General features: G+C 37.1%; 1 protein-coding gene across 1 annotated transcript in view; it reads left to right on the forward strand.

The window, feature by feature from the left end:
- The window catches only part of LOC131962033 (collagen alpha-1(XVIII) chain-like), an 81,857-nt gene that overhangs the window by 29,388 nt on the left and 24,898 nt on the right, over positions 1 to 27,571 (forward strand). Inside the window, exons 3-6 of the mRNA XM_059326982.1 lie at positions 15,172 to 15,419; positions 15,831 to 16,001; positions 16,915 to 17,046; positions 27,413 to 27,487. Coding sequence (XP_059182965.1) covers positions 15,172 to 15,419; positions 15,831 to 16,001; positions 16,915 to 17,046; positions 27,413 to 27,487 — 626 coding nt within the window. The remainder of the gene's footprint in view (positions 1 to 15,171; positions 15,420 to 15,830; positions 16,002 to 16,914; positions 17,047 to 27,412; positions 27,488 to 27,571) is intronic.

Consider the following 27,571-nt stretch of genomic DNA (forward strand, 5'->3'; position numbering starts at 1 on the left):
CCTGAGGTAAGTGTTTGGATTCTCATTTGCAAATTAAGAGCTTCATTTCCCGGAGCAGGTTCATGTAAAACAGGTGCCGGATCTGCTTGGGAACAAGATCTTGAACTACTTTACCTCCTTTGCTTTTGGCAACAACTTTCTCCAAAACCTGCAACTGGCAACCCATTGTTTTCTGTAAGAGGACTACACTTACTGATTCTGACCGCTTCATCCAATGCATGCTGGAGGTCATAACCAGATCAAGCCAACAGAACTACATCATTGGCAATAAGTACATACAACACTGAGGTCACTTCTCATCTGCGCCTACATTTCTGTCCATAAAAATTACAAACCGAGTCAGTGACAAGGCCCACAGTCTGCGCTATAACACAACCCATCTCCTCACATCTGGGAGTCTCGCTTGGTGGTTTCAATTCTCCCAGCTGGCATCAATAAGAAGGAGACAGTGCACACTACCTCATTCTGCTGCGGTGGGTACAGCGAGTCATTCCTTGGAGCAGAAATTGGCATATTGGAGCTGGATAACATTCACTTGTTCAACAAAAACAACGCAAAGAGGCGTGTCTGTTTGGGCCACGGTTGCAGTGTGATGGATTCACTTAATTTCAAGGCAGCGTCTGACAAATTGCAAGTGAAACTGACTTGAAGGAGAGTTAGAAGTCCGTCCTTTTTGCAGATTTCAAAGGCTGGAAAAGCATTTGTCATTCTCGTTGGGCAAATTCAGTTATTGCAATTAAACATGATTTGAAAGACTCAAAAAAGCATTGCGTTCAGTTGTGAAATGTTTCTTCAATCCTTTTTTTTATTTTTAGAAGAGACTAACAAGTGATTTGTATGTACCAAAGCCACTTAAAAATCAGCTTTCTTTATCATTTCCTCCCTGCAGGATCATGTATTATTTATACCGGATTTGCTTCTCCCTAAAGCATTTAATGTTTAGGATTCATTTCCTTTTACCCGATGAAGTAATTGCATTTTCTTTTATTTGTTTTTTTTTCCCCCCACCCTGGGAACCAACAGCTCGTATCTGAATAATCAGGTTCCTCGCAGATCCACAATGCTGAAGTTGCCTTTTTCTCACTGGGGATTGGAGCTCCATACTGGGGTTAACTGGGGACACGGGCAGAGTTTTGGTTGAGTCAGTCCTGGCTCTGAGATTTTGTAGAGCAGCACTCCAGAGCCAAGAACACAACATGTCATAGAGAGCTGATTGGTTGTGAAATCTTGCATATAGAATTTGGAAGTGATCGGTTGTGATGTTGTTGGTAACGGCGAATGATTGCAAACAGGATTTTCTTTTTTTCTCAGACAGGAACGATTGCACATTTCTGTGGTTCGTGTTCTCAGCAGCTGTTTATATAACCAACCATTAAGAATGAATGTGGAGCACACCTACTCAGCATCAGCCGATAAATGTGGCACGCAGCAGCAGAAAGTTCCTGTGAGGCCAATTTCTAAACACATTTCTGTAATTTCTAAAGTTCCCAAATGTTGTGATCTCATAAAGTTTGAGCAGGAAATACCCCGAAAACTCCCTCATGGCCAGTCCAGTTGAGACTGATTGGCTCCTCAAATTAGTCCTTTTTTTACTGCCATTGCCCTGATAAGCGAGGTCAAAGACTGTCTCTTGATGGCAGAGAAAAAGGAGAGAGAGGCAAAGAGAGATTTATCCAAATATGAATTAAAATACCTGTGGAAATATGCTTGGCTGTGTTCCAGCAGCGAGGGACGGCGAGGTTTGAAATGGCTCATTCAGATTCCCGTAAACCATCTGGTTCATCTCACAAGCAGTTGAAACTGAAATCGTTGTAAAAGCTGTTTCCATTTTATGGGATAATCAGTTGCACTGCACTGTGTTGTGTTGATGTCCTGTTGTAAGGCTATTAGAGCATGAACTCATGTTGGCTTTATTGTGGAAAATGTCCTTGTACTTTAACAAGGACTGCTGGAGCCAACTGTTTGCTCTCATCCATGTCACGGTTACAAACTTATTAATGATTGTACTTTTAAATATATGTTAGGATCTTTATATAAATTGGACTCTTTGCCGAGGTTTTTGAGAGGTCACAACAAACTCTGTTCACAGGAACCTACTGTCTCTTCACATTACGTGAACTTTCCGGATCAGACCAAACTGAGAACAAGCCTCTTTTATACTTCTTCTGTACATTAAAGCTGCACCAGGTAAATTCCCAATTCGGAAACTCCACATGGCAGCTCCAGATATCTATTTGCATTTCCGAGTATATATGAAGGACTCCATTGTAACTGTGCTTCCTAAGGACTACATATAGATGTATCCAGGGTGAATTTACAGTTCACTCTTGTAACTTGTCACTCCTACTTGTGATTTATGCTTGAAATTGCACCCTAAATACAAAAAAATCTAAATTATTTGCATACAGATAATATTGGGTTGAGATTCATACACTGTCAGCAGTATTTGATGTAAAATATGCTTATTATTCAGGAGACTGATCCAGAAAAGTCAAGTTGTTTTCCATGCATCACAAATAGGGTTGCAAAACTCCAGGAATTTTCAAAGTTGGAAACTTTCCATGATAATTAACTGGAATTTATGGGAGTAAACAGGGAATTTACCAATAATTGAAGGTTGACAAGGGAACAGGGAACTTGGGGAAAATCTATTTTAGCATAATCTTGACTAAAACAACCAGATTTCATGCAAGTACACTTGAATATCTGCTATTCCTCAATATTCCTCACTGCTGAGGCCACGCCCCTTGTATAGGCCACACCCCCTACATGCACTGGGCATTCCTCTATCACATGTTTAATTATTTTACATGTTGATAGGGACTTTTGGCAATTTTTTTATTTTTGAATGGGTGGGGTCGGGGGAGGGGGGGTGACTAATATTAAACCCAACATTCATGTTTTTGTTGTTCAATGAAATAATTGATTGTTCAATAAAATGATCAAAACTTGATAAAGTTGTGCTTACAAATAAATATGTTGAAATGTAATTTTTTTTTATTTTGAATATTTCCAAAATTCTCCAGTTTAGCTTCCCATGGAAAGTTTCTGGAAATTTACCAGAAATTTCCCATCCCTTTGCAACCCTACTCCCAAATAAAACTCAGAGAAACATTTTTTGAAATGTCGATAAATAAAACTAATACCAAAACTATCTGCATGGTTATTACCACTAGAAAGAGATGCGTTTATAGTGTGTATAGTTTTAATTTATAGTTTAATCTGTGGATGAGCCCGCCTCCTTAACAGTAGGAAAAAAATTTCCCATGCAAATCATCTTCACAGTATTCCTCTCCATGTGTGATACATATTGTTCTGTTGCGGCACTAAGGTGCTTGCAACACCATGGAATCTGTTTTTCCCATTGGTACCACTAAGTGGGTGCAATATCAACCACAAACTGTCTGTTTTGGATCAAAACTTGCATGAAAAGCTGCATCAAATTACACAAATCTGGTAGCTGGCTGACTTTGAGACATTCATCATTTGTTCTTTCTGTGCACATGGAAGGCACGCTGGCTTCTTTTTCCTATCTGAGCAGAACTATCACATTCCTAACATACAGCAGAGTCACATGCACAGGTGCTACCTCATTCCTAAGGTATATGAATCTCTCATTTGTACTTTAGCATGACCGCCACATTCCCATTATACAACAATTCTTTGGATTCATTGACTCCAAAGAGTGGAACTATGATGGTGCATATAGCGCCAATTGAAGAGATTAAAGCTGTGAATTTATGGGAAAAACTCGAGTTGTACATTGTGGGGGAAAGAAATTATAATATTGAAGTCTTACCTTTATGAAAAAACACAATTTTACAAGAAATAAAACTTCTATCAATGAACCACATCATTTTACTTTTCATTGATGGATCTACCATCTCGTCTTGTATATTATGCCTAAATCTATTTTTTTCTTGCAAATGTATGACTTTAATTCAGATTTTTCCTGTAAATGTACCACTTTAATCTCCACAAAAGTATCCACATATTTTAACCTCATAAATCAACAAATAATATCATACATTTTCAAATAGATATGTTCATTTTAGCCATGTATAAGTAATTTCCAACTCAGTTCTAAGCAGTCGGACATAGCCTATATTAATATAAAATAACAGAATGAACATATCTATTTGATCAAATAATCATCTAGTGATATTCTCAATAGCTTTAATGGATTCCTTGACCCAGAAAATGTATATTTTGACACCAAGATTGACCTTCTAAGTGGCTTGGAAGATATATTGGTTCTCATAGACTTTATATGGCTGCCATCTCCGATCGGCAATCTTGTGGCTCCCATCAAAAATTTAAACTTATGGTGACGGAGAGCATGTGGAAAAAAAAATTGTGCTTTTGTCCGGTGTGCCCCCTTTATTTTGCTAAGCAGCCTGACTATTTCCCTTTTTTTAAGACCTATAAATAATATTCCATTGTTTAATCTCTGCTGTCAGACATTCATACAAGTTTAAAAAACAGTGCCTTTGTTTCTGACATCACCCTGAACCAGATCCATTCATCGCTGAGCTCAGCGTCTTTGATCACAGCGAGAGCGTTAACACTTGAGTCCGCTCCGCTCTTCTTAATGGCTGCACTGACTTGACACTTTACAGAGCAGCTTTGTGCTGAATGTGAGGCCTGGAGCCTCACCTGGTCACACACACGCTCGTATGCGTCCTCAAGTTAAATACACAGGCTGTGTGGTCTCAGCAAATTACCTCCAACTTCCTGCTTTTTCGCTGCAACACATGGCTGACATCACCTCTGAGCTGTCAATCAAACGCTGCGAGCCGCTGAATGAAAGGATGTTGTTTTGTCTACCTGAAGGAAAGACTTGAGGCCCCCAAACAGTTAATCTGTTGTTGGAGAACAGGGCAGAATAGAGAGGAAATCCCTGATTATTTATCTATTATGGTTATTTATTTTGTTTTTTTTAAACGTACAGATCTAAGGGGGGCGTCAGTAAGCCTCTTTAGAATTAGACAGATAACTCTTGAGGTTCGTAACATCTTAAAACTTGCTTAATAATACTGCTAATGATTTTCAAAAAGTATGCATGCTTTGTTTTTTCTACATTAGGGTGCATTAAGAAAAGAAAAAAGTTTAATACAGATATAAACCATGAAGTAAACACAGAGAATTATATATAGTAAAAAAAATAAAATAATTTTTTTTTTTTTTTTTACAGTAAAACTTTAAATTTGATGTAAAAAGAAAAAAACAACAGAAAAATATGTTTCATGTTCCTGAATGTAATAGAACAGCAACTTCCTTAACGTCAAACTTTCAATTTAATGTAAAAAAAATAAAACGTGAAAAGATAGCTTAAAAAAAAGTGAAAAGTCACATCAAAATAATACATTTTTTAAATTATTTATTTAGTTTAGATATTCACCAGATTTATATATTTTTAACACAGAAATTTACTGTATATTATCTGCATTTTTAAAGAAATTATATGCAAAATAACTTTCATTTTTTTATATCATTTTATTAAACAGATGTAAATTGACTGTTGTGGTCCATAACATCTTCAAAATATTTTATTTTTTTGTCAGTTAACTACAAACCATGTGTGCTTAACAATAATGATTTCCCAAATTATCAATGTCTATGATTCATTTCCTTATACCAAAGCAGCTATTGGATTTAATCAAATCCACATTAAGTTTTTGTTTGCTTTCTGTTTTTGCTAAAAGAAAGTTATTGTTGCCTGGTGATGCAATTGTTAACAGCCGCTTTTATCTGCTGTTGCATTCAGGGACACTCAGAAATTCAAATTTCAATAAGTTGCCTGCCACAAAGTTAACTTTTATACAATAAATGAACAAATTCACATTATTAAACAACTCTGTTTCCATTTGTATTGTCCTCTTGGTTTGATTTCACATCATAACTCATAATTACAAACTTTTAGGTGAATGTCAAGCAAAGATTATGCCATTAACCATTTTTTTTCAAGTCAAATTAAGATGTTTGGGATCAGAGTAGACCGGGTTAACGTTGACATGAGCCTGGGAGCGAGAACAGTGTGTTTGTAAGATGTGGTGTGACCACAGCCGCAGAGGATTTGCTGTCTAACATTGAGGTTTTGCATCTCCAAATACTTGGTTACAGTTTATGAGCCTTGTTCTGGATGGTTTGCACTAAAAACAAAGTTTGCTGCATGCATGTGAATGTTTGTACATATCTGCACATGCACATAATAAAGGTGCACAAAGCATGATCCTATAGCAGTGATGTGGAGTTATAGATGATTGAGCTTTGATTAGATTTTACTCAGACGTGACAGCTCATTACAAACTGCTGTGGACTGACTGACAGCTGAGGGACTTTGGCCGGCTCCATTTAGAGCTGTCCAAATACAGTGTCCATCATCGCCACATTATTATGACCTTTTTCTCCATTTTTTTTTTTTTTTTGTTCTTTCTGATCGAGCCCCAATACTGTATCTTTATATCTCAGCCAAGTCCAAGTAAAAAACACATGCTTTCAAGCCAAAACTGGAGCTGCAGTATGGTATACACCTTATCCAATCCTACAGAGCCCACGATCCCTGTACTCTGTCCAGAACCTGGAAAAGTCCTGCAGTTTCAATCAGTCATACTGAACTTAAAGTCACCTTTTAGTTGCATGGACTGTAGTGTCATAAAAGTGCACATCCTGCACAAGACTTTAATCCATCTTGAGTGCAATGCATGTGTGTATTATTATGTTATTTCGCATATGTGTGTGTGTGCTTTATTGAGTCTTTCTCCTCAAGTAAAAACATGATATCAGTAGTGGTGCACAAAGAGTTTTTCCTACTCTACCCTGATGTTATTTTAAAGGGGACATAGCACTTAAAAACTCACTTTTTCAGTGCTTGTGCACATACATTTGGGTATCTGGGGTGCCTGACAACCAACAAAAAAGACAACTTAGACAGTTTTTTGCAGGCTTCTGGATCAGAAAACATATTATTTAACAAGCCAATCAGATTTCCTATGTCCCATGCAGTTACATTAGAATTTAACACCTTCCATCTGAGTTTCTCTACTCACAAATTGGGTATTACCTTTGCAAAGGCGCACCTAATTTCTCAAAAACGACCCCATAGATCGTTTGTACAGCCAGGAAAATACGAGCCATATTCACTTTGAGACTGTCCTCCCCTGCTTTTATATTGCCTTACCAGGGAGTTTTTTTGGCCCTCAAACTAGATCAGTGGTTTTCAGTGGTTTTGTCGCCTAATTACAACTAAACTGCAGCCTTCTTTTTACAACTGCGAACTTTACATGCATGTATAATGAGGTGTGCTTAATTTTAGGACAATCTATACCATGACAAACGACCTATTCTGTCGTTTAAATCATGAGTTTTTGCTGCAATCAGAGCAGACTGGCTTCTTCATGAGTGGCCTTAAAGAGACAGGCACTAAAACGAAGTGTTTCAAACTGAGGGTGAATACAGGTATATTTAAGCAGACAGTATGAGAAAAATATTGTGTTTTTGGAACATTTAAATCATCTAAACATGTTCTCATGGAAACTCAAAACCCAAGTTGAACCTTGAAATTATTACAATATGGCTCCTTTGAAAACATTTTGTTATTTTGAGTACTGTTTGGTTTCATCTGTTTTCACTCAAAATGAGCTGCAGTTGTATTTCTGTAATATTGAGCTTTGTATTTATCCCTAGAATGGCATATTTTGGGGCAGCAGACAACATATATACTGAAACAGTAATGCAAATGCACTATTTCACTCAGTAGAAGTAGTAAAAGCATCTATATTCACTGCCAGGGTAACAGATGTTGTGCTGTCAACATTTTATTAAGAAAGTCTTTTTCTGAGAGTGGCTCCATTGTGAAATAGCAGATTTAAGTGGTGCTTATGTAAGAGCAGGGCACTGCACTTTCTGCTATTCATAACCGTCTGGATTTTGCTATAACAATGTGTCACACAGGGACTTTCTCAGTCTCCCTAAACACACTGACCCATTTAAGAAACAGGCCTGTGGAGAGCAGGCATGCAAACACAAGATGCCCTATAAACACACACACCCTCACACACATGCAGGACAATGACCCTGTGTACTTAAATGTTTCTTATTTGGGAACAGAAAAGAATATTCATCCCTCAGTCGTGATTTCCTTTAATGCAGCTGTGTTTATTCTGCTGAAGCTGCTGTCAGTTGAGACATGGAGGTCTGTCTGAGTTTTAATATGTTGCATTTTTTCATTTTTTGTCTTTTTTTCTCAACTGCTGACACTTAAATCCCACTGATCCTTACTGTCTCTGCTGAAACGTTTCTTATGCAGAGCAGAGGAAGAAACCGGCTCTACTCATTTCCGTTGTATTGAGTCTCGTGAAATTCTTGAGGGTGCTACCAGCCAGGAGAAAAAGAAATGTTGTTTTAGATGAGCACTCACGTTTTGGGCTTATAGACATTTTTGCCTCTGCCTCCTCAATTTCTTCTCTGTAGTAATGCCACATATGGGTCTGTCATGGTTGCTATTTTTGTTAGATGATGTATTGTCCCAGAAATAATGGCAGTAAATGATATTGTTGTATTTTTTTAGACCAATTTATGTCTCTGATATAATGACAATGGAATTATAATGCAAGTTTACTCTTTCAAAGAAGAAGAAAATATTAAAATATATTCAATTTATAATACAACAGAGCAGAAATGGCAGTAAAAATGAGTTGGTAAAACCTGAAAAACCTAAAAATGACTTATTACATATTATTGCAAAAATGTAAAATGAAGGCAACTTTCTTTTTTTACAGTGAAACTTCAAATTAATGTAAAAAGAAATGAGAAAAGATTTCTAAAATGTGTATATATAAAGAAATCTAAGAAAAATGTAAAAAGGAAAAAAAGGAAATCTTAAAAAAGGAAAATGTTTCCTGAGAAATTAAAAGAAATTAAAAAAAGCTTGTAATGCAAAGACTTCTAATATATGAAGAAATCTAAGAAAAATGTAAAAAGAAATCTAAGAAAAATGTAAAAAGAAATCTAAGAAAAATGTGATAAAAAACTTGTTATGCAAAACAATGTAAAAAAATCTAGCAGCAAAAGTTGCCAAAAACACTTACTATCATATTAAAGTTAAAAATGAAAAAAATCTACAGATATATATTTTTTACAGATATGTTAATGTATATCATCTGTATTGTTAAAGAAATTATCTGTTAAATAAGTTACGGTTGTTTGCCATAATAATTTGATAGTAGTGTTTGACAGACTGTATATAAATCATACTTACAGTGCAAGTATTTACAGTTTTAACTACTTTGTCTGCACTAAAATCCCATTTTAACTCATCCCCGTGTCATTTGTGAGCCAGTTGTCCGACACATCCTCCTCTTCCCAAGAAAAGGGAGTTCACCCGACTAAAGCCAGCCGTATTCCTCACTGACTCAGACTTAATCACATGTCAGCATCTTGTTCTTCATTCACACACCTTGAAGTTATTACTGTGAACACTAGCTAGTGGACATATACTGTCTCTCCTGAGCCTCCTCATCTCCTCTGCTGTCTTTCCTTCTTACTTTCTTTCTCTCGCTCTGTTCCAGTGCAGGTGGTGCTCCGACTCAGCCAAGCCTGATTACACAGAGCGGTCACACCCTGACCCGAATTACTCACAAGTTTCTCACAGCTGACAGCAGCAGCGTCTCGCGCTGGGGATATTTTACATTTTCATATTCTTAACATGAGGACATTCATAAATAATCGACACAGCCACATTTCTTCAACATTATCAGCTGTTTGCATACAAATAGGAACGCTGATTTCTGGCTCCTGCTGCATCGCGAGAACTGTTTGTCATGTTTTTGGTTTTCATGGCGAGCTGTCCAGCTGTTCAGTCTCTGACCCAGCAGAGGAACATCTGCAGTGATGTCACTTTTGGGCACAGATGGAGCGAAGGGACAGGCTGAGCTGTGGGAATGTTGGCCGACACACTTTGGCAGGACTTTAGCACAGACACGGTAGAGGGTCTGGTGTTCGCCGGCCAACAAGCCAATCATCAATTCCTGATCTCTGGAATCAGAAATGGGTCAAAGTGGAAAATACTGCTTGTTTTAGTCTGCTTAGATTTCACTGCGTCTGATTAATAAGATAAGTGCCTCAAAGTTAAGACAAGAAAGTCTGAATTAAATTCCTCTCCAGAGAAGTACAATTACTGAACATGCTTCCAGGGTTTATGACATTTAGTCACTTTGACGTCTTAATTACAATCGCATTCACATTCTGGCTTGACTTGTGAAAATTAAGCTACTGCAAGGCTACATCCTGGAAAATCTGAAGACACAGCTTTTTCTTTTTGGCCTCCTGTCTGCAATAAGCCGACATATTTTGCACCCAAACAGAGCTTTCAAAAAGCTCTCTACTTGGTGGATAAGTCCTAAAATCATTTGTGTGAATAACAACAATGGAGCCGTCTGAAGTCACGGTTAGGGGCAGTCATGGCAGTAAAGTCCAGAAGCCAACTTTGTGCTATCGCTAACTCAAGTTGTGCACATTTTAAAGGCGAAACTTCTCAGAGGCGTAAATATAACGGCTTCATTGTCTCAAGAGAGACCTGTTGAGGACATACAGCAACACAAAGTTCAAAAGTACAGTTAACCCTTTATAGTCCCCTAGGAAATTGAAAACGTCAACCCTGAAGTGTTATTGGAGGATATTACAAGACTTTTTGCAAAATGTTTCATTTTTATATTGCAAATCGAGGTCAATTGAGTCATCATTATTATTATATGTATTATAGTCTCTTTCCCACAGCAACTAAATAGACAATAACACATAATTTGCATCCATCACCACTTTATCTTTTACCTTTAAACTATTTATTATCTTTTTAGACTACTTATTACATATGCGTAATGTCTGAATGTCTTTTTTTAAAGCACCTTGTATATGAGAAGCACACGTGAATTTAGTTGTATACTTTTTTAATACAATGACAATAAAGGAAAGCTTGAATCTTGTATGATTTACTGATTGGTCAGATGCCACAGTGTCACTATCTGTGATGTAGAAATCCATGTGGTTCTATGAGCTCATGGAGAGCGAGGAGACCTGTTATAGATGTCTGCTCATGTTACCAAATATAGTTCTTTGCCTGATAAAGGGAGGACACCGGTCCTGAAGTGATAAGTGCGGTGCCAAATTGTTATTTCTAAGAACTTTAAAAACTATAAATAAGAAGAAGAGCAGACCCCCGCAGGCGTTCTTTCTTTTGTCTCTCTTTATTTTAAATTAAAATCCCCCATGGGAATCAAGCTGGAAAGCTTCAGTTCCTGCAGAATAAGAGAAAGCTTTTTTTTATACCTAATTTTGTACGGACTGAGGGGATGGAGAGAGCAATGAAGCTCTAGGAGCGTCGGCTATGACCGAGACAATGTCTGAAAAGAAGAAGCTCTCGGTTACAGTATTCAGCTCCGGTGGAGGTTATGCAGCAGAACGGTGTGAGTTGCACTTCATTGTTATTTTTTAATTGCCACAGTCTGTAGGGGTTTCAATCCAATTAATGCATGGGGGAAGAAGTGTGCCTCTCTTCCTGTGGGGAGCCTAACTGGCCACACACACACACACACACTCATGGAAGTGTTACTGTTTCCACTCTTTTCCCTGCTCTCTTCGTCTTTACACACATGCCACACGGCAGGCCTAATTTACAGGAGCTGCCACTGCGCAGCACGTGTGTATTAGTCTAACCTAATGCCTTCCAGATGCCCAGCCTCTGTGCCCCGCTGCCCAAAACGCTCTGGAAGAACAGACGATTGTTCCAGGGGTCTTCCCGCTAACTAGAACCAGGTGTGGATGGGACTGTGTGTGTCTGTTGAGAGGAGGAGGAAAGAGATGTTGTGGTACAGTAGGTGGGCATTCACAACGTGCTTGCATGTCTGTAGGAGAAAAAAAATAAGTGTCTGGCACACTGGAAGACTGTGTGTGTGTGTGTGTGTGTGTGTGTGTGTGTGTGTGTGTGTGTGTGTGTGTGTGTGTGTGTGTGTGTGTGTGTGTGTGTGTGTGTGTGTATGACAGGCAGAGGAAGAAGAAGGCGAGTGTGCATTCAGCCGTTCATACAGTAATGGGAAGATGACATGGGTGGGGGAGTGAGACAGATGGAAGACCCTCTTCGCCCTCTTGGCAAACTTTATGGGGTGTATCGGACATGTTGTCAAACTTTAAAATGTCTAAAGACAGAAACAAGGATGGTTGGAATGTCCCTAGAGACACTACAGGCACAACAACATCAACAATATTGATTTTTTTAGGCTTCTTTTTGCAGAATAGTGGAAAGAAAACATCCAAATCAAACATTTAGGTGTATATTTAACTATAGATTTCTCCTAAATTCACTAAAAGTGAGTTCTACTGCAATGTGTAGTACTGCAAACTTAGTCTAAACCAGTTATCGTTAGAAATCTCCCACTCTCCTGCACAATATTATGTGTTTTGCATTTTCTATATGTTTTTTTTTTAGATTCAACAGCTTATCTTTAAATAGTAATTTCCATTAAAAACGTATAAAAACCTTTTAAAGGCCATTTTCTCAAAATTACTTTTCCCTCATAAATCTCAACTTCAGCTCCACATACAGACACTAAACTTACCAGTTTTCTTCCATATTCTTAAGGTTTTTACAGGGAGGTTTGTCTATATATCATTCATGACCTCACTTTTAAAACATCTTGTTCCTAAAAACATGGCGAAAATAGATTTTTAACTAGTTTTGACAGTGTTTCTTGATTTATGAAATGATAAAAGGAGATTTCCCAATCTCCTCCTGAAAAAAAACTTTGAATCTCATATATCAACAAAATAAAATAATAACTTTGAAATTTGCTTTATCTAATGTTCAGATTTATGTCCTGGAAATAGATGCAAGTTAGCGCATATTTAACGAGTTAACACCTCATTTGCATATCTAAACATAACATTTCAGAAAACTTAAAATGCAAAAAAAGATTGTCTAAATGTAAATAACAATAAGGGGAAGTTTTGTGGTGAAAAAAAATACCCTATTGACCTGTAGTGTGAAATCTGTCTGTAAGGGCCAGTTCAGCAATAATAATTTCAGTTAAAAACAGTTAAAAAATGAATGATGACAATTTCATTGTAATTCATGCAATGCTTAGAGTATGTTAGTTTAAAATATACAATTAGTAATGTTTAAAGGGTTAAAATTGTTTCTATGCTTTAAATTTTACATTGTGATGTCACTATGTAGTGGTAACTACGGTAACTGACAGTGTCTTAAGTTTCGTTTTTTTTAGAGTCAGAACATGGTGGAAGCAACACAGTCTTTTGACCGTGAGTCAGACTTGTAATTTACTTTGTTGAGCTTTAAAAAAAAAAACCCTATTCACCTGTAGTGTCTGTAGAAAATCACTTTCCTACATTAATTTTTCCCATTCAGCACTAATTGAAAAGATAAATCATACAATAGCTACATCTGCCTCACTGTGTGAACTGTGGAATGCTTTAATTTCTAGGATAACATATCAGTCCCATGACCCATGGCTGGATTAACCCACTAGGGGGCCCCGGGGCAGAAATGAGCTGTAGGTCGAGCGCTGCCTCTCTATGGATTGTGGACGCTGTCACCTTCACAAACCCGTCAAACACAGAGCGAGCAGCACAGTACACACACACACACACACACACACACACACACACGGCAGCTTCATTATGTTTCGTCTGGACAAAGATACCAACCAGAGCTCCTGCTGTCCGGCCCCTCGTCTGCTCTGTGTCCAGTTATATCTGTTATATGACTAACACACATTTACTAAGTGATATTTGGGTCAGTGACAAATAACGGTTGGCAAGATGTCAAATGATGGAACCAAAAAAAAAATAAAATGAAATACCTCATCCACCTACATCGTATTTAAGTCGACTTATACATATGATTACTTCATTTTAAAAAACATCAAATTAAAGAAAAACACCTAATATAGTATGTAAAATGTTACAATCGGTGCAACAATAAGCTGTTAAATACCTTATTATAGTGTAGTAATAATTGGCAAACATCATTAACTGTAATTTTGTAACATAACTATTGTTCAAGTTTAATTAAGTTACTATTTATTCACATTGATTATTATAAAATGTTACCACACATAGACAATCTGGCCTTTTGCGACTCTTTTTCTGACTTTTGCAAAGCAGAAACCTTATAATAACCCAGATATGTCTATCAATATGAACATATAACAGTGTGGTTAGAAAGAGAAAGCTCATTGTTCAGATATCACACGATTTTAACTTCTTGCTCTCAGACAAACAGCATTTGTCACACATCATTAACACACTAATTGCAGTGACTGAGATAAAAGAGGCTTTTTTGGCAGCAAATGCACGAAATGCCTAGTTTTGCACCAGTGACGTTGAGTTCACCTCTTGTTGTTCCGATATGAGCGTATGGCAGCAATCACACTTCTCCTACATCTTTGTTTGATTCCATTTATAAACTCAGTTTATTTTTTATTTTTCAGAGGTGTCAGAAGGAAAATGATGCACTCTGTGATACACTTGGCTGCGTGAGAAATGTATTTATTTATTTTCCCCTCCATCAATCAATCAATCAGACTTTATTTGTATAGCACATTTCATACAAGAGAGATGCAACACAAAGTGCTTTACATAAAAAAGGAGAAAGTAATAATAATAATAATAATATTAAAGATAAAAATAACGAAACATAGAAACAAGCAAACACACTGCTCAACATGGAGCAGTGAGGAAACACTGGAGGCAGGTTAGAAATTAATTAGATAAAAAAATAAAGTAAGGTAAGATAAAATAAAATAAGATTAAAATGTTTTAAATAATTAAAAAAAACTAGATAAAAAAGATAAAACAATAAATAAATACTTAAGAAATAGAGCATGATTAATAAATAAATAAATAAAAATAATAATAATTAAAAAAAAAAAAAAAAAAATATATATATATATATATATATATATATATATACTAATAAATGGTAGCAAATTAATTAATTAATTAATTAATTAATAAAAGGGAAGATGTTATAACACTAAGATGCATGAGCAGAAAAAATCTCTAAAAATGGTTCAGGTGAAAGCCAAATTAAAAAGATAAGTCTTAAGTTTGCTCTTTAAAAAAACCCACTGACGTGGTTTCCCTGTTTGTGTTTTGCAGAGCGCGGCTCTCAGGGCGCCTTGGACCTGACGGAGCTGATCGGCGTCCCTCTTCCTCCCTCCGTCTCCTTCGTCACGGGCTTCGAGGGTTACCCCGCCTACAGCTTCGGCCCGGACGCCAACGTGGGCCGCCTCACAAAGTCCTTCATCCCCGATCCATTCTACCACGACTTCGCCATCACGGTCACAGCTAAACCGACCACGCGGCGGGGCGGCGTGCTGTTCGCCATCACAGATGCTTACCAAAAGGTTGGCAACATAAATCCTAATCTCTACTCCTCTGTTTTCCTGTTAATACCTTTTCTATTGAACTAGTTAACATCTCATTTACATATCTAAACATTAATATGCAAATATGATGCAATAAAAAGATTGTCTAAATGTAAATCACAAACAGGGGAAGTTTCATGGTGATATCAGTAAGTTAAAAAAAAAAAAAATACCCTACTGACCTGTAGTGTGAAATCTCTCTTTTCACTTTCCTAAATTCATTTTTCCCATCCAGCACTAATTGAGAAGATAAATCATATTGCTACATCTGCCTCACTGTGTGAACTCATTATATTCTGAAGGTTTTTACAGAAGCATTAGTCTATATATCATACAAACAGATAGTAAATTATTTCCTAAATAATAAACTATTTCCTTTTTCTTTGTAAGATTGTGCACTTAGGTGTAGCGTTGTCCGAGGTGGAGGATGGTTCCCAGAGAGTCGTACTGTACTACACCGACCCGGGAACAAGAGGCGGCACGCAGGAAGCAGCTTCATTCAAGATGGGAGACCTGACAGGAAGATGGGCGAGGTTCACTCTGACCGTCCAGGGGGCAGAGGTGGGTTTATATTGGCATTTCAGCATCAATATATGTATCGGTATTATTATTTTAATGACAAGTTTTGCTGGATCTTCTCATTCCTGCAGTAAAAATTAGGGAGATGAGATCCATTTTGCATGCAGAAAAAACTGTTTATTTAAAATGTATTTTCCAGAAACATTAAAGATGTACTATGCAGGATTATCCTGTAAAAAAGAAGAAAAAAAAGGAAGTACTTAAAAGTTTTCAACAAACTCATGAAGTAATCTCTCTCAATCGCCACAGGGATTGAGACCATAAACACATTAGGAAAAAAAGTTTACTGAGGTAATAAATCAAGTGAGAAGTAGAGTAATTTTCTCATAGACTTTTATGCAATCTGTAGAATCACCACCTGCTGGCCATTAGATAGAAGAACATTTCAGACCTAGAGGTTACATCCACTTCCCACTAGAGGTTTGTAGCTGTGTCTGTATCTGCAGAAACTTTTTCTTCTTATTTTCACCTTATTTTGCTGCACAACACTACAAAAATAGTGGACACAGCTCTGAAAAAACTCAAAAATAGCCATCAGGCTTTGGCTGCAAAAACAATACTTGTTATAAGGTTAAATTAACTTTTTATTAGTTTTTATCGGATTTGTTTACAATAAGAGAAAATCAGAATTCACCAGGTGTTTTCTTTAACAATATTTAGATGCAAATCTTTGTTGTCCGCATGGCCGAAGTTTTTCTAAAGTGAGAACTTTTTAAAATCTTCACAAGTAGGCAACATGTGTCACTTTTATCTCTGACAGATGTTTGTTTAATTTGTGGCAAGGTTGTCGTAAAGTGTGACTATATATGTATCTGCAGGGGATTAAAGTCTCTTCTGCAGATGTTTTATTTGTTATCATTTGCTTGCAATAATTAAGCGTGCGTGTGTCTCTCAGGTGCGTCTCTACATGGACTGTGAGGAATACCACCGTGTCGCCTTCAGCAGGAGCCCTCAGCCGCTGACCTTCGAGGCCAGCTCGGGGATCTTCGTGGGGAATGCCGGGGGCACGGGCCTGGCCAGGTTTGTGGTGAGTCAAGATTTATTATTATGTGTATCTCCCAGTCTGCAACCTCCGGGTCTGAGCAGTGAGGCAAAGCAGGAAGTGTCTTAAGCTGAATTCTACCGAAAATTCCAACAGGGGGCGCTGACGGCTGCTGCAGAAGCATTTGGGTCCATTCATTTCAATACAAAATGAGAAAACTTCTCACTTGATTTATTCCCTCAGAATAAAAAAAACACTATGGTCTCAATTGCTAGTAAAAAATCTTCTTCAAGACAATATGATTTTAATAGTGTAAATAATGACCTCATTTAGAAGAAAACAGAAGATAAATGATCATGTGATTTGAAAAAAAAAATTATCGTATGATTCGGTCACTAACAAGGCGAGCTGTTCATCAGAAGAGAAGAAAAGCAATGTGTATGTATCCACGGCAACGTGTCAATAAAGTTATATATACAGTCCTGAAAAAAATAATAACAACAACAAAAATCATTATCAAGAAAACCATGGAAAATGGCTAGATATCAGCTCCTAAATTAAACTCTAATGAGCTATTTTTGTTGTTATCATTATATTTTATCCAAACAAATGTACCTTTAGTTGTACCAGGCATTAAAATTAACAATAAAGTGAAGAAAACAAGGGTGGTCTAATAATTTTTTCCATGACTGTATATATAAAAAAGGACGTTAACCGCTTTGGTCTCATAACTTTGACCCTTTCACTGTATTTTCACTTAATGACAGTTTATTTGAGCGTTTTCTTCATTAAAAATGTCTTGTTCAGCGTTTGGTTGGACTAACAGACACTTAAAGGAGTCGCTGAGTCGCAGTCTATGATATCTCCTCTGCATCTGTGCACATCATCTCTTGCAACATGAGAACTTTTTTTTCTGCTCTGTGTCTCGAGAGCGTGTTGCTTATTCCTCATGTCAAATCATTCGCTCGCCACAGAAACAAACGTGGCGTTTGGGTGGCTGCCTATTTCACATTTGAGACATGAATACAAAAGTCTTTGTTGGCAGCTTTATGACTGCCACAGGGGACAAGGAATGAATGACCGCATGTGTTTATGAGCAGTGCCTTATCCTGTGAGAGCTCATAAATGACAAGCTGTATGTGATTTACATTTTTGGAATATAGCTATATCTCTCATCTGAGCCTCTCATGTTGAATGACTTTCACTCAAGTGCAACTGTGAGTGCGAGAGCCAATTTTTTTTCAATCAAAAAATAGTAGCGTCAAACGATACTAAGCATGCAAGTGTGGAGGTTTCAATCCCTATTCAATTGTAGAAAAAAAATCCCTGTGTGGTCATGATTAGGGCGTGTGATACAGAAGTGCTGAGGAATGAGATCCAGGAGAAGAAACAGTAACACGTGATGCTGCAGTCTGCTCTCAGCGCTCTTGTAAAAAAGAAAATAAACCAGTAAATGCTTCAGCACTTTCCTCCCAATCATCTGTGATTTGCTGTATTTGTCCCAGTGTAACAGGAGCGATGATGAGGAGAAAATAGTTGAGTGCAAAGGGAATAACATTCAATTATGTGTTATATGCATGGAATATGCAAGTAGAGGTGATGTTTGTGAGCCAGCAAATATCAGTTTTCGGGGTTATCGAGATGTTGAATCTGAAATGTTTCCAAAGTGTATATAAATATTGGGAGAATAGACAAGAAAAAATACTTTTTCTGCATTGTCAAGTTCTGTCTTCTTTGTGACCACAACTCTGCCCAAACTTGAAAAACTGCTTGATCAGTACGTGAAGGATGCAAAGGACGACTCGTTTTCCACTTTTTCTTTGATTTTTGATTTTCTTGAAGATGGTTGGTGTTTGATGGTTTAAACAGAATTATGCCAGAGTGGTATTAAAATAGGTTGATAACCTTTAACATAAACAGAAAATCAGGCATTAGTCTTCAAAACAAATCCCACTAAACATTTAACTAAACCATTACTTTACAAACAAACAAAGTCATTCAAAATTAACCTAGTAAACGATTAAAGTAATGATAGACATACTTAAACATAAGGTTTACTTAAAGTTGTACCAAAACACAAGCTTAAATTAGTATCACCAAAATTATCCAACTTAAACTGCATTTTTTGTAACTAATTAAATCAAAACAGTCATGGAAAAGCATGACCTCAACATATATCATTCACATTCAGAGTGGGTTTTCAGCTCACGCCTAGTGGCTAAACTAGAAATTTAAATGCTATGTGACCTTTACAAACAAAGAAAACAGACCTTTTCTGTGTTTCACTGCAACCTTTGTCCTCTTTCTCTCGTCTGATTTGCAGTTATATAAGTTCACGTGACGGACAAACTACAAGATGTTTGTTTTCCAGGACAGTGGAAAGAAGTTCTTATTACTTTTTTCCTCTCATTGAGATTTTATTAGAGGAATCTGAGAAGAGTTTCAAAGAAATCAAATGAGCCAGGGAGGGAGAAAGTGTGTTTATTCAGGAGTTTTCTGTCTTACAGTGGAGTCCTGGTTTCTCTACCTACTGGGGTTTAAAAAGAAAGTCTGGCGATGTGGGTATTTACATCATTTTTCACAATTCCACCATCGTTTAAGATCTCTACTTTTATCTTGGACTCATTTGTTTCGTCTGGCTCCAGAGAATGAGTTTTATTGACTTTATCGTGGCTTGGTGGGGCTGCAGGGACACTGGACCGACAAAAAAGACAACAGGAAGTCGTTTCCCCAATAGTATCATAATTCAATATAGTATATATTTTAATTAAGATATAATTTACAATTAGTTTATCCCATGAGTCCATTGGCATTGAGTCAAAGATCCCTGGGAACAAAGCATCTTAACTGAAATACCAATTTATCTTAAATAAAACCTCTATTTCTAAAGATCTTGCAAAACTTGTAGTGTAGAGAACAACTTTATTGTTAGACCAACACTAGCAATAAAGTTGTTGTTTTTACTACAAGTCTAGCTCCTAATTTAGCATGAATTTAGATGAATCACATCTAAATTGTGAATAGATTTCCCCAAACTTTTAGCATTCTTTTAAAGAAAATAGCCTTCATAAAAAGACTGTGGCCACCTCTATGAGAGACGTACTGTGTATGACCCAAGGCAAGGGTACAGGCAAACAAACAACCACGACAACCATTATTCTTTGCGTTATTACATTTGTGGGAAGTTGTTACAATATTGAAAGTTGAAGATTTTCACTTCCCCACAAACGTAGTAAGTCCCTGCAAACGTAATATTTGTTACATTTGTGGGAAATTGCGTGTTTAGTTTGTACTAGGCAGCGGCTATTATGTTTGTGGAAAATGTATTACGTTTGTGAGATTATTACATGAAACAGGGTTCGAACGGGGGCTTGAAATCCTTGAAAATGCTTGAATTTTAATGTTGAATTTCAAGGTTTAAAAAGTGCTTGGATTTTGGATTAAGTGCTTGTAAATGCTTGAAATTCTTACTGTATTTCTCTTGCAATCTGACTATAGATAAACGCATTTTCAATTGAAAAAATATATAAGCTGAATAGCCTATAGCCTATCTGAAATGAAGAGTTTTTCAAATTCCTAGTGGATGTGAGGGGCCCTGAAGTATTTGTGGGTCTTTCCTTCTACTTTGGGTCGTGTTTAGTTCCACCAGCTGCCGGTTGATGATTTTTGTGAGCTTACTTTTGCTCCTAGCCCCCAGATTCCCATACCAGTATGTTTTATGAGATTAGAAAACTACTTTTAGTTGTTAAAAGTGTAATACCATTGCTGGTGGTATGGTTAAGTGAAATCACCCCTTTTAGTGTCGAAGTACTCATCTAAAACATGACATTTACAACCGTTGAAAGGTACATGGCACCTTACTTCTAGGACTTCAACCAGTTAAGACTACTTTTAGGGGCAGTCCGTGGCCTAGAGGTTAGGAATCGGGCTTGTAACTGGAGAGTTGCCGGTTTCTATCCCGGTACTGACAGGTCTAGGACTGAAGTACCATTGAGCAAGTCACCTAACCCCCCTGCACAGCTTCCTCCTTGCATGGTGTGTTCACTTGTGTGTAAAAAAGGATGGGTTAAATGCAGAGGTTGAATTTCCCCATTGTGGGATTAATAAGGTAATCTTCTTCTTTTAGCTTTAGGATGATTTAAGAATACAGACGTGTATACAGATTAGAATTTTCATCTCCTTAGCACCTTTCAGCCAATCAGTTACATATTTTGACTGGACATGATACAAAAGATATTTCAAATAACAGCATCAATCAAGAGATACCATCAATTTCCATGTAGAAACTCATCCACTGTCCCTCTTGTCGGATAGAAATCCTCATGTAGCCACTGTTTCTCAAGAGTCAACCCTCCAGTACAGCCATCATAAGCAGTGTGACATCATCCTCTTTTCCTCTCCTCCATCTCTCTCACTACTCCTCACACAGTCCTCCCTCTCAGACAGAGAGGAACCGAAGCGACTGTCGGTCTCCAGCTGTTCAGTGTTTGACCTGGCAGCTCCGCCAGAGATCTTCTATCTTCCTCTCAGGGAGAGGAGCAATAAGAGCCACGCAGCAGCAGCAGTAGCTCTCTGCAGCAGTTCAGCTACACACCAGCTCACATTCAAACACAAATATCTTCCCCCACACTGACTTATTCACACATATTTTTGCACCCCATGCTGCGTGTTGGAAAGTGTCTGCGTGTGGCTGGCACCATCTACACGTGTCTGTGTTTGTGTGAAAGACAAGATGGTGTGCAAACTAGTTTTTTTAGATTTCTGTTTATCCCTGAGCGACTGAATGTGTTTTCCGACCGATAACGTTGAGGAAAAACACTGTTGGCTTATGCTCAAGATGTATGCGTGTGTGTTTCCTGGCACAGATTTAAGCATGAGCTGCATAAAATGCTGGATGCAGACATGAAGCTGCAACTTACTTTCATTTTACTCCCAAAAAAGTGGGATTGTCATGTTGAAGGTGCAGAATTTGGTCTTTATGCCAATGTTTTTTTAGCTTTTCTGACAGATACTTTTTCTTCCACTTTTCTGACTGTTAGGCAGTAAAAGATAAGATCCAGCACCTGTGTTGTGGAACAGCTTTATTAAATGTTCATTTTAGATGAAAATATGCTGAGGTCTGTCTATTCTGAGTCCTAGAAACACTTATGTAACATAATGAAATCATCGCCTATTTAATCTTAGCACTTTACAGTCTACAAGTCATGCTAAACTTAATTATAACCAGATTAACTGGTGACACCTTGTGGCAAAAAAAGGCACATTATCTGAGCTCATCTGTATGTGTGGTAGCAAGTGCATGTGTCATAGTTTCTTTGCAGCATATTTAAAATCAATTAAAAGTAGGATGACGGCATAGAAAGTGTTCTCAGACACACACACACACACACACACACACACACACTAACACATACTTGGCCGGTAGCAGGCAATGTGACCTGCTGTCTGTTGCTTTGGTGATTGCCAGTAACTGCAGACACAGAGCACCTTAGAAGTACTTGGACTTTTTCTTGGCCGTCTCTGAAATCTGAAAACCCCTGAGTACTGGTGGACACTGACCAGACTGCAGAATCCACACAATCTTTATTCAAATCCAAGACTACTATCAAGTCAAGCTCATGTTCGTTGTGTTTGGTCAGCTCTCACGCACATAGACCCGTCCTAACCGAAACCTCGAAGCCATCAGTGTGGCTCCAGGGTCCCAGGAAGCTCGGCTGGCTCTCTTCTGCCAGATGGACCACTGATGTTGTTCCCATGTCCTGAACAGAGTGTATAAAAGAAGTGGATGCAACCTCTAGGTCTACTGGTTGCAAAAACCCTGATCGCATAGAAGTCTATGAGAAAATTACCGTACTTCTCACTTGATTTATTACCTCAGTAAACTGTTTTTCTAATGTGTTTATGGTCCCAGTCCCTACTTCAAAGTCTTCTTAAATACAGCATGATGTTAGTTTTGTAAATTATAGTTCCATTTAGAGAATAATAGATGATGAAGGTAAATTCTTTAAGACGAGGCTACCTTGTAACCGATGAGTCGCTATTACAGCAACAACCTTTAAATCAGGATAGAGCCTTAACAGTGCTTATCCAAGGCACTGTGTGCATTTAAATAGCTTTGAGCTTTTTGTGTTTACCTTGATTTAACTCTCCTGTTATGTTCATTTTTTCAGGAACAGCAATAGCCCTAAGCATGTTTAATTATCAAAAAAGTCAGAAACTAAAAAATCCCAATAAACATTGTTTATATTTCATTGATAACTCCATTACTGACCATTTCAATCAATATTTAGTGCAATGGTGTTCTTTACCTCTGAAAGATTATATTTTATTGAGGATATTTCACTCTTTTTTTCATAAAAAATGCAAGTTAAAACATATTTTCATGTACATTTGAAAGACCTACATATAAAATACAATGTTTTTACATGACATTGGGTTTTTTTAATTTTTTCTTTGTATGAAAAAATACTTTAAACAGTTTTTTTCTTATTTTTAAACTTTGAAATGGGTCAATTTGACCCACAACATAACAGGTGCAGTCCGGCCACTGGAATTAGTGGACGTGAGCCACCCTTTTGTCCAAATATTGTCACTTGCGGCTCTGAAATAAAGATCTTGACGGCTAAAATGGCAAACTCAAGCTTTGAAAGTAATAGTCCAGAAACCAATTGGTAACGTCTACTTCTTTTATCCAGTCTACCATCCATAAAAAATGCTCTTATGAGACTTCTGACAGTTCATTATTATCCCTGTTTGTAATGTAAAGAAGCTTTGTTGCAGTACAAACCCACTCCAGTCCACTGCTGATCAATATGTGAGATAATATCACAGGTGGGATGACTCTTTAAGTCAAACCACATGTATGAAGCAAACTTCTACTACTAGTTTGTCCTCCAGATAGAAGGCCAGCCCTCTTCTGAATGTGTTTGTGTGTCTGTTTTGTGTTGAAGAGACGTTCAAGGCCACGTTTAGAAGCACTCGTCTGTGTTATAGGCTTATATATTAAACTTGGCAACTTAAAATGTGGCACTCAAACAGCCTCCCACTGCCTTCAAGTGTTTACCTTCATATAATAAAAAAGTTTTACGAACCGGCCATTTATGTACTAAAATGATTATAAAAGCGGAAACGTTGTGCGTGGCACAGTCTTTGTTTATTTCAGATGTGTTGTTTACTGCACTAACAGATGTGTCTGATTTGGTTGCTACCCACACTCACATCCACCCATTCTGTCTCTTGCTCTCTGTTCTTCCCCTCAATCTCCATTTCTCAATTTCATAGACCATTCTTCATTCCATTAAAAACAGGTGTTTGTCCTCTGGCCAGAACTCAATATCAATAAACTTGGCAGAAAGTGCCTTAAGCAAGTTTTTACTGATCTAATAAGGAGACTGACTGACTCTCAGATCTAAAGGATTGTTCTTGATTGCATGTGTGCACACACTCATGCATACACTAAATAATTGGGAAACATTCTTTCCTCCTATAGATTAAATGGGGCCCCGTTTTCATTGGAATACATGAGTTGCATGCATCAGAAAATCTTCACACTTGCTTCTTTTATAAGCAGATTAAAGGGTTTGACACACTTGATGAGAACATACTGCCAGATTTTTGAATGCAAGTCAGCAGGAGTTTAAAGGGCATTAACTTGTATATTTAATTGGCACACACTGGGTTTAACACCTGTGATCCACAGATGGTCCGGGGATGATTAAAGGAAAAAGCAGGTTAAACTGAAAGAATAACTAACATAAACCTCTTGCAAGAAGAGGGCATTCATCACATCACATCCCCTGGTAGCCACAAAGTTCTATTATATAAGAATATATATATATATATATATATATATATATATATATATATATATATATATATATATATATATATATATATATATATATATATATATATATATATATATATATATATATATATATATAAGTGAAAAGTGAAAATGTCAAATATCACTAATTTTCTTCAAAATTAAACGCTGCCATCACAGAATGCATGGTTTTATATCATAATGGCAAATAGATTAAAAAATATGTTTTGAATGGAAGTCAATGAGACATATTTTGGCCACAATGGTGTCCAGAAGGAGTATTTATTATTACTACATAAAAAATACTAATGCAATCAAATCAATTTTCTTGCTAATCTTTGACATATCCAAGTCTCTTATGGAATTATGGAATAATTTAAATATATAAACTGACATGTAAAGGGTTAAAATTCTGAAAATGATTGAATATTTGGTAGTTTTGAACACATCTCAAGTTGTTTGAGGGATTCATGCAAAAAAAAAACCGAAAAAAATATTGATGTATGGTGATTTAATAGCAGTATTTGTGTGCGTGGCCTTTTTTGGCTCGAAGATCACAAGAGGGAGTATCTGGCACTACATAAAATATACTAATGCCATCAAATCATTTTTCTTGCTAATCTTTGACATATCCAAGTCTCTAATCACAACCAAAGCTCCAGCCCCCTACTATTTATTATTTGGAAAATAATTAATTTTTTGTGGGTTTTTTTGTGAAGAATTTATAGAATAATTCAAATATATTAGGGTTAAAATTCTGAAAATTATTGAATATTTGGTCGTTTTGAACATGTCTCAATTTGTTTAAGACATTAATGCAAAAAAAAAGCTGAAAAAATATTAATGTATGGGGATTTAATAGCAGTTTTTGTGTGCAAATGTGAGGAGGGCGTAAGGGTTAACGTATCTGGGATGCACTTGAATTCAACTTCTGTCTAAAGAAGCATCCGACCATTAATCTTAGCTTGTTTCAGGTTTCAATACAGACATCATTGCTTCAACACTGCTACACCTTTGAAGCACTAAAGTGTCAAATTGTTAACTCCATTGCAGGTCCCTTGTTGGGAAACAGATCTGATGTCCAGCAGCTGTTACAAAGCTCAGAGACGGGCCGACATTTATAAACAATGATTTCTATTTTTTGGACAGAGTTTACTTGCCTGGAAACCTGTTGAATCGGCTGTAACTCGTGTTTTATTTGTGCTGGCAGATACGTCTGATCATCATTCAGATAGATTTCCACCCGTCCCGGCCAATCACAACTGTTTACCTCATATGGGGGGTTTGATAGGAGAATTCAGATCAAACTGTCAAACTCGGCAGCCAAGACAAAATAAGAGTCATGATTCTGTTCCTGTGTTGGCTATTACTCGCCTCAAATGTTTTAAAAAACACACTTTAGTTTTAAGGGTTTAGCTGTAATATGAGAAAGTTTGTGACTAGGACGCCAAATGGACCAAGCCCCGCCCCAAGCTACATGTGTCAATCAACACTATGTCACACTTTTTGTTGCTCGGACTGGTTAAAAAAAAGTTAGTAACATAGAAAAAAGTTTTTAAAAAGTCCCACATAAGTAATAAGTGTCTACTTAGAGGCATTATGGTCTGATCTTATTGATAACATGAAGGTTCCAGACTAATGCACATTTACAAATTATTCTGCCAATGCCAGGCTACAAGTTCTAAAAAGTCAAACATAAAAAAGATAGAAAAATGACCCTGTTTATGATAATATATTCATATTTAATGACATGTAAATCTAAAGCTGTTGATGAATTGAGACCTAAAACAAAAAATGTAGATCAGTTGAAAAAATATTTTAATTTTTGGTACAAATGCTGATGGCATTTATCCACTAGCAGTGGTGGAATCTAAATAAGTCCATTTAAAACCTGTGTATTTCTACATATGTGACTTTATACTTCTAATCCACTACATTTTGAGGCAAATATCGTACTTTTTACTCCACTACATTTCAGCTAATGTTACTTTTCAGGCTGAGATTTAACATGAAAAAAAAATCAATTTAAAATGATCACACATGCTTATAAATTAAACCACATGAATGTATATCAAGTAGTTACAATTTGCACCTGGACAAAAGTAAAATTTTACATACATAATGTACTGTAAGTGCATCAAAAATAACAAAAATCCAGTACTTTTTTTGAGAATATATAAAACAATCTGAGTGGGTCCATTCTGCATAATGAGTACTTTTACTTTTGATACTTTAAGTACATTTTGATACTTATTTTTACTTAAGTAAGGGATCTGAATATTGATATTTTGCTAAAAGGTTGATGTGAAAATTGTCTGTGACGGACAGTTTGGATGAGTGTGAGACACCTGTTCCACTGGCAGTTGTGTGTGAATATCATCTTGTGTGTGCAGCTGGAGAGTGTGTGGACTGATGATGGCGGTAGAGATGGATAAACTGTGATGCTGAAAGACAGAGGCAGTCGGCTGCTGTGTGGGAAATGCACGATAAGCTTCAATAAAACTTAATGACACAGAATGAAGTAAATTACCACGCAGCATAACACGGACTCTCTTCTTCTACCACTCCTCTCTCTCTTCCCTCCAGGGCTCCATCCAGCAGCTGGTGCTGAAGTCAGATCCCACGGCCCCGGATGACCAGTGTGAGGAGGACGATCCTTATGTGAGTGTGCACAAGAACACACACACACACACACACACACACACACACACACACACACACACACACACACACACACGCCCTGAA

Source organism: Centropristis striata, chromosome 23 (assembly GCF_030273125.1).
Source record: "Centropristis striata isolate RG_2023a ecotype Rhode Island chromosome 23, C.striata_1.0, whole genome shotgun sequence".
Classification (NCBI taxonomy): Eukaryota; Metazoa; Chordata; class Actinopteri; order Perciformes; family Serranidae; genus Centropristis; species Centropristis striata.